Raw genomic sequence first — 12,137 nt, forward strand, 5'->3', positions numbered from 1 at the left:
ACATAAAGCAGCAGCCACAGACAAGTGTAAATACCAATGGAGAAATGTCATAAAATCTCAAATTTACCATCAAATTCATCATATAGACTAAATGCAATAAGGTTGATGCTTGGAGTGAAACCTAAGGAAAATGGCAATGCAGATAGAAAGTTTCCTAATTACTACTTCTTCTTTTGTATATTCTGAAAGAAATCACAGCTGCTGTTCATTATTATGTATCGTGCATTTATATTTCCCAAACATAAAAAATTATCTGTTCTGAAGAGCCTGGTAATGTACATAAAATGCAGCAATGAGGACTAATGAACTGAGAAGACTTCGAAGAAACAAAAAAATAATTACTATATTTCAACATTTTATTTTCTTGTTCTGGTATGCGCTCTAACATCATCTCCTCAGAGAGTTTGCTCTAGCACAGCTGAATGAGATGTTTTACAGCAGCAAATACAGAATATGATATGTTATCATGCATTGTTGTCTGTGCAGATACAACCTGTGTTGAAACATGCCCAGAGGGGTATTACGTGGACAGCGATGAGGGACAATGTTCCCCATGCCACAGCGCCTGCTTCACTTGCACAGGAAAACACAGCTCACAGTGCCTTTCCTGCAAACCGGGCTGGTACAGACAAGGAAAAGGATGCGTAAACCAATGTCCAGCAGGGTAAGGTCCAAGTTCTTTAGCTAAGGGCTAGATCACAGAGAGACCTTCGAGAAACTAGGTCACTTTGCTCTATTCTACTTCAGAGTGAAATAGAATTGAATTCTACTTTCAGGTCAAAAATTCTTCTGTTATTCCGGTACAGAGGTGGCGGGAAACCTCCCCTCACAATGGAAAACTCTAAAGTAGATGCCCAAATTGGGACCAGTTTGATGTGGTGTGGCCATTCTTACACTCCAAGGATGCTCTTAGGTTGTGTTTATACAGAATAGTGTGAAGCAGATATTATCTGTTAGTCAGCTTCAGCACAGCAAGCAGTGTAGCTTCCTTCAAGCACTCTTGCCGCCTTCGCTTAACCTGAAGTTCAGATTAAGATACTTTTGTTTTGCATTGAGTGAATGCTTATAATGGATCATAATAAAACCAACCATTAAAACATCTTTCAACTGAGGACTCATAATTCTAGACAGCAACTTCATTAATACAACTCCATTTGATTTCAAGATGTGAATTCAGTGTACTTTTGTGAATATGTCTCAAAAATTCAAATTTGGGAAGTGGACCTACAATTTGTGGTTCACGTCCATTTCATTTTGCAGTAGAGTACGATCATGCTGGCTGTTAAAGTGACTTATTATCCCATTAAACTGGAAGTTTACAATAACCATATCTCAACAAAACCACAGTGCAGCAATTCTTCTTTTTCCAAGACAGCACAACTTTAGTGAAAACTGTTCCTCTGCTGGTATCTTTTGGCTAAGCCTATTTGTGCACTGAAAGCAAATACGAAATTTCTCAATTTCCATCTGGCAGCAGGTCATCAGGAGCAGTGAGGAACTCAGTGCTTACCCAGCATCTCCAGGATATCTCTTACAAAGCCAAAACAGTTGAGGTTTTCTGACCTCTGCCTATTTATATACTTTGTGTCTGAATTCACCCTAGATTTTAGAAAGCCTTGCTTTATACACCCTCAATTTACAAGGTCTTCCTTTATAGCTGAATTCCAATGGCCAAAGGGAATTAAAGCAAATTTATTTTATTCTCACTGAGACTGCAAATGTTTACTGTGATCACATCAATATCACTTTTATAAATTGATGTAATCACAGTAAAAGCTAAGGATGAAGGGTGTTTTGCTCTCCTATCACTGCTGGGCTTTGTGCGAAGCCATGACTGTCTGATCTGTTTCAGTTATTTTGCACAAAACTCCACTGGATCATGTCAGAGATGCCACAAGGGCTGTAAGGAGTGTATGGGGCCTCAGCCCATGGACTGCCTCTTCTGTGATACATATTTCTATCTATTGCGCTCCACGAACGAATGTGTTAGCTCTTGTCCTGAGTATTACTATGAAAGCAAGGACAACAACGTCTGTGAAAGATGCCACCCTTCCTGTCGAACTTGTGAAGGTAAAAGCATATGTTCTGCTTTGACCAGAAAAAGTCGTCAAAACACCCGCCAAGGATTATCAAAACACCTGCCATCTCTCCTTTTATTAACTCTGTGCTCCAAGGTTTGGAAACACTTCACAAAGAGACATACCACGTACAGCGCTACCAACATGTCCATGACCTAAGTAGCCGCTGTGCGTGGTGCAGACCTCCCCTGGGGCTGCCAGGCTCTTCCTTGCCCTGGGTGACTTACTGTGCTGGCTGCCCCATGCTGCCACTTTACCTCTAGAGTATTGATTGATCGAGATCAAAGCAAAGATACGAATTCCTGTCAAGCTCCCTGCAGGGCTGCCTCCATCCACAGAGTGCAAGCGTGCAGGTAGCTGCTCACCGGGAGGGCTGGGAGTGAGTCCCGGTGCCAGGTCAGTGAAGGGAAACAAATGGACAATGGTAGTGAATTTTCCATCAGCCAGGCCTCTCACAAAGATGCTTATCAACTTCAAAAAAAACGGCTCTGCTAGTTACAGAGCTGGACCTTGTTTCTCGCACAAACATTGAATAATGACTGAATAATACCTCATTCTTTCATCTGTCCTGCTATGTGTTACTCTGTAAAAGCCAAAGAACATAAATCCAACCACATATCTTTACAGTCTGCAAATGGAAGAGTTGAAACAGCTGTAAAGCATAATTTTAGGGTGAAAAGCAAAAAAAAAAAAAAAAGCAGTGATTTCTGCCTCTTTTAATATCATTAAGTATTTTTCAAAGTTAACTTTGAGAGACCATTTGTTTTGTTCTGTAACACACTTGTATATTCAGTTTCTTCTTTTTCCTAATTCATCCAATTCTGAAGCAAGCAGCATTAACCCCCTTGGACCCACTTTGTGTCCTTTTCTATTTGAATGTCGTCAGATCATAGTTAACAGGCACCACTCTGAAGCTTAGACCACACCATATTGTAACATACAAAATTTGCTTTCCATAGCAGATATACTGGATGGCACAGATTGCTAGCTGCACCTTCAAGAACTATTAAAATGTAATTGTATAACAACATTGTAACAAGTAACAGAAATATTTTGGCTTGGATTTGAAATAAAAAGATAGCCATTTTAATTTACAGACTACTTCCTTTGATTTTTATTTTATTTGGGATAAATACTACAGGACAGATTTTCTACCATAATTACAGAGACACTAAGATAAATACATGATAGTCCTTCTAAACAGCAAATCTGTAGGTGTTCTGAAATGCATCTGCTTTGCTGATGTACGAGAAAAGAAGTGTTGTGGTGTCTCTGTTTTCTCATGAGCAGGAAGGCAAACCCTGCCCTGCTCAGAAACATCACGTAGTAAATTCACTGGGTTATAGAAGGTTGCTAACTTCAGCTGTTTAACTACTGCTAACATGAGCTACTTGCATTTGCATTTCCTTCCTTTCAGACAGTGGCAGAAAATGCCTAGTTGAAGGGAAATGCACAGGTGCATCGTAACATGTAGGGCAAACCCTTCAACATTTCACAGAAATACTGCATGCAGCATCTGTCTTCGGAAAGAGTCTCCAACACACAAAGTACATATGATGCTCTGTTTGTACCTAGTGAAGAATTTTTTCATATGCAACTAAAGAATAAATTTTCCTATACCAACATAAACATAACTTAATTCTTTGTGGCTTGAAAATGGTTAGCAAGCAGGCCTAATAACTATTGATTTTGTGAAGGAAAGCATTTGGCCAAGGTTCCCCACAATTTTACTTCCCTAATTGATTTTGCTGACTGTGTCGGCGCTTCCCTGTACAACTGATTCCCAAATCAGCTTTTCACGAATATCAAAACACATTAAGAAACAGATGTTGTGGATACATAAATCCTCAAGACTAGGCCCAAGCTCTTTCTAATAGCAACCTCCTCATGCTGAACTCCTCACTGCTGATTCTTGCTGCTGGCAAATATCCTTTTCTTTGGTGGCAGTGGTCAATACAATTCTTAAAGGAAGTTAAATGACAATTAGTCGTGTTGTAATATTGTTGTTTTATTTCCCTTTCTAGGGAAGGGAACATTCAGCTGCACATCTTGTGTATGGAGCTACAGTTTATTGGGTGGAATGTGCAACTCAGACTGTTTTGTAGGCGAATACAAAGTCCAGGAGACAGAAGGACAAGAGGTACCTATTTGTAGGCATTTTCTCCTGTGATTTGTATAATGAACTTTTAACTTCTGAACACAATACACACAACACAGAATGCTCTTCTCTCAGTTTTCAAGGCTGCCTACCTTTAAATATGCTTAGTTTTTTTCTTCTCTTGGTTGGGGAAGCACTGCTTCTCTTTCTGGAGTTGTCTACTATAGAACAATCCTCTACCAATAAATATAAAGTCACAACTTTGGCAACAATGATACCAAAGCCATGTGAACAAAATCAGCTACATTAGTAATACAGTGGTTCTTTTCTTCCAGTATAGCTGACATTTCCTCATGGATTTCTGCTGCTTTGTCTGTAATAAATGGCATTGCATTTCTGATTGACAGCTCTGCTGGCAGAAACCTCTAGTGAAGGGACAGGCTGAATTTAACAGAGCTGTGTATTTAGTGGAGTAGGACCACAATTAGGTCTGGGTCTGTGCCACAAGTCTGGGCACTCAAGCTTCCATATTTCCACACCAACTGCCTTCCAAAGATGTTTGTTCAAGAATACAGCAGCAGGGCAAGCCAGCTGGCCTGAGATGCTACACACCCTGGAATATTCCCTTAGCAGTGCCGCTCCATAACTGCAAGCCTGACCAAACAGCCAAAGAGCCGGGGACCAGAGAGGTCCACAGTTCTTTGCAAAAGCTGTGACGCTGAGAAACTGGACCTCCCGATATGACCCTCCCATCTTGCCCAGGTTCCTCAATTCAGGACAAGCAGCCTTGCAGGTCTGACAGCAAGTCTGATGAATGTTTATTGGAGTTTCCAGATCCTCACAGCAGTCATGGAGTCCTGGTCCCATGGTAGAAAAATAGAAATTTTTTTCCCAACAGGCCAGGAACTCTGAACACTAAAAGCCCTGAAATACCTGAGCTCAGAGCATGCTGAAAGGTAGATGTGACAACGATGATATCTGGTAGTCTTTGTACACAGAGACTCCCGGGAGCCTCTCTGGAATTTGAGAAGCGTATTTGAATCTAAGATGTTTCTGTAACCAGAAATAACACTATCTAATAAAAACCTGGTTTGGTAGAAAATGTCCAGTCAGCTTTATTGCTTAATTCTGCTCCTTCCCAGGTTAGAAAGGAAATTCATTCTCTCAGCTGCCTTTCTTTTTTTCCCAGAACATTTCATGTTTCTTCTCCCATGTCAGTTACTTTTAATGATACTCTTGAGTACACTTCTTGAGGGCCACTTTACCATCATTACTGACAGAGAACCATAGATCTGCTAACATGGGACTACCTAAAATACCCCACACTTTCTGGCCAAACAGTTTATAGTCTGAATGAATTTTATCTCACTCTGTAGCTTGGTGAGATCCCTAAGCTCCTACGACACTCTTCCCCATCTCCCTACAAGAAAGGTCTCTGACAACCCAGGAAATATGAACCACACTTTAGTTTTCCTACTCCCTATTGTATTTTGCCATTGACACCCACGGTGCACAGAGATGACCACCCAGTGAAAGGCAGGTCAGAACTGCCAGGCCAGGTCCAAAGAATCCAAAATGAAAGGTGTGTTGCTTCTGTTCTGTGTGTGAAGGAGGACGAACCCAAGTGTGAGAGATGTGACAGCTCGTGCACTGAGTGCAAGGGACCTGGGCCTCTCAACTGCACAGTCTGCCCGGCTGGCATGCAGCTCTACCTGGAGGAAAGCCGCTGCCTGCCCTGCTGCAGTGACTCTGACCTGGCAGGCACGCCAGAGTGCTGCGACTGCAGTGAAACACAAGGTAGGACCATGCTGAAGAGCAGTAATGGTGCTGAAGGGCTTTACAACTGACTAGGTTGTCATTTAAAAATTAAAAGGGGAATAGTGCAAAAATGTGCTGCTGACCTTCAGGCACACAGTGTGTCTCTCCTTCTCCATCGCCAGAACAGGAAAGGCTTTACATAAATCACAGCAGTCATGCTGATGCAGGAGACAGCACCTTCTTTCACTCACAGCTTTTGTGTTAAATGGCCAGGTGTTTCATAAAACAGGTGACTGGGAAGTGCTTTTCTCAATGGATAGCCATCTGAATCATTGCATTTTAAGCTTGTCATGTCAAAACGCGTTTGTGTGCCTGTTAGCTTTTCTGCTTGTTTCCGGTTATTGGTAATCTAATAAAGAAGCGTAGCTATCCCAGCAACCTTGCTTACATCCTTATACAATCACAGCTACAAAAACATTGTGGTACTGGAATAGTAAGGTATTAGGTCAAATACATTTAAAAATGTAAGCAGGCCTAAATGTTTTACCGGGTGTTTTAAGACGAAGACTCCCCTGCCACAGACATGCGCACAAGCTCATTCAAACTTTTTTTAACTGCTGTTGTAGATGACTGTGTATTACGGACCACTCTACCACCCGAGAGCAAAAGCAAAACTACTTTCTTTGTTATTACCTGCATTTTGCTTCTCTTTGTCATTGGAGCCATTGTATTCATCTGGAGAAAATCACGAGCCAAAACCCAGGCTGTGAATAAACATCGGTATGAGAAGCTGACAAATCACTCCAAAACCTTTCCTTCCTACGTGAGCAACTACCACGAGACTCCTAGTTACCAGCAAGATCAAGTGATTGAGTATAGAGATCGAGATAATGAAGATGATGATGAAGAAGATGACATTGTGTATATGGGCCAAGATGGCACAGTCTATCACAAATTTAAATACAGACTTCTGGAGGATGACGAGGAAGATGAGCTGGAATACGATGATGAAAGTTACTCATTTAGTAGAAAGTTACTACTTTACTAATTTATGAATTTCCTGCTCTGTTGCTTTGTCCTGTTAAATTACAGCAATTCAGTTAAGTATGTTTAGTTACTTCTTAGCACGCTGAGTTCAAAATTTTAGCTAACAGTTATTGTGAGAACAGAATGGTTTCTAAAAACATTTTTTCCTAACGCCTTACACAAATCCTTGCTAGGCTTTTAAGTAGCACTCCAGATGTAGGCTGGTGAAGAGATTATTTTTCTGTGCATTTGTGTGGAGAGTAAATCCTTTCCCAATATGTATTTGTGTGCATTATAATTAATACAAGCTCCACTTCAAACCATGCACACACACTTATTGAGAACCTTGCCAATCACTACTAGAAATGTGCAGATATAAAACGGATGGGTGTACTTCTCTAGCTGATGAATGCCACTAGGATAGGGTGCCAGTCGTTTACTACTTTGTGATTGCAGTTACTCAGCAATTCATAGTAGAATAGGCAAGTTTGCTGACTTTACCCAGATTTTCTTCATTGGTATCATTTGGTGCATCTATATTCCTCCTTATAACCTTATAGCAAACTTCCCAGTGAAATTGTGCATCTATGACATGATGATTTGATTGTGACTCTACTCCAGGTAACTGTATTTTCTTCACAGCTTGTATGAAGCATAACTGAAATGTTTTATACATCAACCTCTGATTAATCTTTACTGTGGTGTTTGTCACATAATCTTTCATTGTACACACAAACTTCTGGGTTTTCTGCAAAAGGCAATAGAACCTACATGCAGGCCCAGAAAAAAAGTACTCCTTTTGTCTTTATAACTATCTTCTCAGTGATTTAAACACAGAAAACCTATTCAAGCAGCTTTTCCATTTCTGTTGTAAACGGCTCAGGAACGTCAGATAATGGCAAAGGGGATAATTAGTACTTATTTGGTAATGTAACTTATAGGAACATGGCAATGTGATTTTTTTATTATTATTACAGAAACATAATTTAGTATACTAAAGAAAAGGATGCTCTTTATGGCCCTTTGTTGTGAAAGAATAAATTCTTTGCACAAAACTGTCTTGAAAATGCTGTTATTTGTCAAGTTTCATTCGCTCTCAGAGTTCCTTTCGATTTCCAGTAAAAAGCTGCTCTAGAACTATAAATCAGTTAATCCGATTTAGTGTTGACAAAAGGAGTGTGTAAAAATACTTCATTTTTATGGCTCAACGCCTCAGTGGAATTTTATGTATTAAGTATTCCTAAAGACCTCAGGATAGTTCCATCTGTAAGCTTAAAGAAGTTTTATGGAGAGGTTTATTGCTTCCACTTCGAATTTCAACCTTTTAATCATTGCACTTTCAGTAAGAAAGAGGAACTAAATCTCATGTGACTTCACAAAAGCCAAAACAAGGACTTATATTTAATTAAAAGTTATACAATAGCAAGGTACTTCAGACAGATGCATGTTATCTGTCACTTTAATTCAAGTTCTGCTCTGGCAAAGTTCTGAAAAAATGAAGAGGGAAAGAGTAGTGAAAAATCAGTCTGAAAGGTCATACTGAAAGAGACTTCTGAAAAAATGAAGAGGGAAAGAGTAGTGAAAAATCAGTCTGAAAGGTCATACTGAAAGAGACTATGTTATGCGTCTTCCCTGAACATGTTTGGATTAACAATATGATTTATTGTTGTTATTAATGGCTTATAACACAATTGTAAGAATTTGCTTTGATCTGAAATCTCCCCTCACATTTCAAAGGATTAATCCTAGCTATGCCTGAGCAGTCTGAAAGCGCTGTGACAGATGTAATGAGCATTTTGTTCATGGGCTCTCAGACTAACTTCATCATCATTTTATAAAAACAGTTTCTTGCATTTAGAGTTAACCTGAATGGTAAAAGGACACTAAAAAAAATGCAAATAAGCATTCATTTTGGAAAAACTGTTCCTTGAAAGAATTTTGCCTAAATTTGTACTCATCTGCATTTTTAAGTATGCATGAAAAAAAAAACCACCCTCCAAATTTTTCTCAAATGCCAGGTATTTTTCAGAGGTTCTTTGTTGTGGTTTGGATACACCATTTCAATCACACTTTTTGAGAGTCACCAGCTGCATGTTCTTTCACTTCTGATCCTTCCTGCTCTTCAGCCTGACACTTTCCTTCTGGCTTTCAGAGCTTACCAAATGCAGTCCAGGATCCTGGATGTCAAAAGCAGGAGACTTCCTTGTAGATCTAAAGCTGTTAGGAGAGAAGCAGTACTGGTAAATTCCCTCCACCCAAATAAACTGTGTTTTTGGGGACAGATTCAAATGGCTGCTCACATGATAAGCCTTTTCCGAAGAGGTGGCAGCACGCAGGCAGCAGCATGCATGATTTTATGCTGCATGGGTCAGGTGACAAGGCGCGTGTCCTACAAAACGGCAGATAATTGCCAGTCTTCTTAGGAGAGCAGTAAATAACTGATGAATTTAGTTGGAAGGATATGATACAAGGAAGAGAATCATGTTGAAAGTTTTTATTTTTCTTAAAGTGGAAGTTTCAAACCAGTGGCCAAGGAGACCCAAACTTCTACAGCATTCACAATTAAAACTCTCTGCTAAGAGTCCACAGGGAGACCAAGAAAAATAATGTTTAACAGTTAACTGGCATAAGAGGAAATCATTCCTGAGTCAACTCACACTTCTGAAGAAATATGGAAAATGGAGTACAACCAAGGAAGGCAGCAATAAATGCACAGATAACACAGCACACAAAGGAAATACTGCTTTTCTGGATTATTTTACAGACTTGTAGCATCTAAAGCCTTCACACTCTGTCCTGCAAAAAAAAGTAGAGAAATTCAAATCCACAGTTATTAGAACTTCACAAGCCCTTAGTTGCCACAAAGCCAGTTCTCCTTTCTCCTGCCTTCTCTCTCCACCCACTTTCTCCTTTCACTTTCTTTAGTGACAAAGATGTCCCAAACAAGTATCTTTCAAAAACAAAGCTGCTGCAAGACCTCTTCTATTCAGCTGTTCCCTAATCTTCTTTTAATCAGCCTCACATTCTTGTTATCTTTGGCAAATTTCTCTTGCTTCTCAATCTCAGGGCCCTTCCTTGGCCCTGCATATCTTTCTTTGCTACTCTCATTCACCAACAGTTTCCAAAGTCCTTCAGCCTTCACATATCACTTGTATTATCTCTATCCTTCTCCTAGGGAACTCTCTCTCATTACCATTTCAGCAGGAAAGCTCTTTTGAAAAGTTCTCATAAAAATCACAACTCCTACATAGTTTCACTACTCTCTTACCTCTCATGTAACCCAATAATTTGCTTTCAAAGGGAAGGGTTACCAGTGCTCTTTACCCCCTCTTTCCACAGAGTTTATGTAAATACGGAAAAGATTTCTCTCCTGTGACTCTACCCTGAAGTTTGGCTAGAAAGGAGGTGGAGGAAGGTAGATTTGTAGGAGCTACATTTCAAGTTTCTTGAGGCCAAAACTCCATCCTCAACAGGCTATTCCCTGATCAGGCTCCATTCTCACAGTATACCACATATTTTTCTCCGGGTCTTGTGTAACAACTGCAGAACTTCGGGCCGAGTACTCAAGAGTGAAATTTCAAACCAAGGATAAGAATGAAAATACGATAAACTTAATTGCATAGGTTACCACAGAAGCCTTTCAAATGGACATTTTGAGGCATTTGATTTTCTCATGAACAATAACATGTTTCAAGAGAAAGACATATTTTTAAATTAAAAAATGGTTTTTTATCAATCAGATTTCCCACTTTAAAAGTTACCTACTGAAAAATTCTGATTACCCATAGTAAGTTACTGTTTTACCTAGGTTACCTATGTTCATTTGAATCCCTGTTGGGCTGGGGGCGTGACGGGGGCAGAACATCTTTCAGAGTAGACCAGAACATAAATTTTTCATCTCTGAACCTCTTACGTGTACGTGTAGTTTCAAGCCTGGACTTTCAGGAGTAACCAGATAAGGATCCCAATGAGGAAGACAGATACGCTGACTAAGGGTTCAGAAGCACTTTTGAGCAGAAAGACTTTAAGAAGTTTTTCCACTTTTTTTTTCCCCAATTAGTACATACATGTGACAATAATAAGTAAATTCTGACTGTACACAGACATATAATGAAATAGTTATATATATAGGTGTTAAGATGCAAAACTAATAGGAGACATATGCACATGTAACTTCTGTTCTCCTTTCAAGGTAGGTACCATATGTTCCTACTTTATTGTTTGTTTCCGACTGGTCAGAAATATCTAGGTAGTTGCCTAACACATCTGATTTTGCCATATCTCCTGCGATGTTATTAATTGTTAACATGACAAAAGACAATTTTTCCCTTGGAAAAGACATGTTACAAAGTAGTCAGTAATTACGACGTTTTTCCTCCATCATCCCTTTTCAGATTTAGGTTTATGCTGGAGGGAGATGTCCTCTCAGAAATTAACAAACAAAATAGATGCACTAATTATCTCTTTGCATGACTTTGAGGGTTTATATAACACACTTAACTGAATAGTAAAAAGGGAAATAAGTATTCTTTCATACTTCCTCATTTATATTGTCTTTTTATTATGTAGATGAGATTTTCTTTTTCAGGAAGAGTTCAGGTGCTACACTTAACTAACCACCATTGCTCTAAATAGTTCTTGCTCTTCTTGCTCCATTTTTTTTTCTTGTGTTCCTCCATCCTTTGTCACTGCATGTCATGTCTAAAATCCTCATCCAATTATTTTTCTGCATGCTTTCTCCTCCTTCTTGTCACTTAGCATCATCTTCATTTCCCTGATGCAAAAACCTGGTTTTGTATCTCATCATTGGTAAAATTTAAAAAAAAGCCAAATATACATCTTACTGTATTCCTTGCACTGAGTTCTACCTTATTTCACTGACAAATCTTAGCACTATGGAAAAACAAGCTAATCATAATCTCAGAACAAACTTAAAAAGATACTAAGCCCTTTGCTACTCTGAGCCACAAAAAAGAAAGCAAAAATAAATTCTCAGTCATTTCAGAAGATGACCATTATATAAAGTCAGTACCTTAACTTATGTAATTAATTATGTATTAACTGTTATTGTCAGCAATATTTATGACTTTCTAGTCCCCTTAAAAACCTAAATAGGCCATAAATTATCCAAATACTCCCCTGGAGCAATAGATAATGAAAGTTCTCTAACTATCACA

The 12,137-nt window shown here is 39.2% G+C and overlaps 1 protein-coding gene across 1 annotated transcript in view; it reads left to right on the forward strand.

Moving 5' to 3' along the window:
• PCSK5 (proprotein convertase subtilisin/kexin type 5) overlaps window positions 1-7,971 on the forward strand; it is a 260,034-nt gene extending 252,063 nt beyond the window's left edge. Inside the window, exons 33-37 of the mRNA XM_075447030.1 lie at window positions 487-664; window positions 1,853-2,070; window positions 4,103-4,218; window positions 5,787-5,973; window positions 6,561-7,971. Coding sequence (XP_075303145.1) covers window positions 487-664; window positions 1,853-2,070; window positions 4,103-4,218; window positions 5,787-5,973; window positions 6,561-6,982 — 1,121 coding nt within the window. The 3' untranslated portion in view covers window positions 6,983-7,971. The remainder of the gene's footprint in view (window positions 1-486; window positions 665-1,852; window positions 2,071-4,102; window positions 4,219-5,786; window positions 5,974-6,560) is intronic.
• The last annotated feature ends 4,166 nt before the right edge of the window (window positions 7,972-12,137 follow it).

This window comes from Opisthocomus hoazin, chromosome Z, assembly GCF_030867145.1.
Source record: "Opisthocomus hoazin isolate bOpiHoa1 chromosome Z, bOpiHoa1.hap1, whole genome shotgun sequence".
NCBI classification, from domain to species: Eukaryota; Metazoa; Chordata; class Aves; order Opisthocomiformes; family Opisthocomidae; genus Opisthocomus; species Opisthocomus hoazin.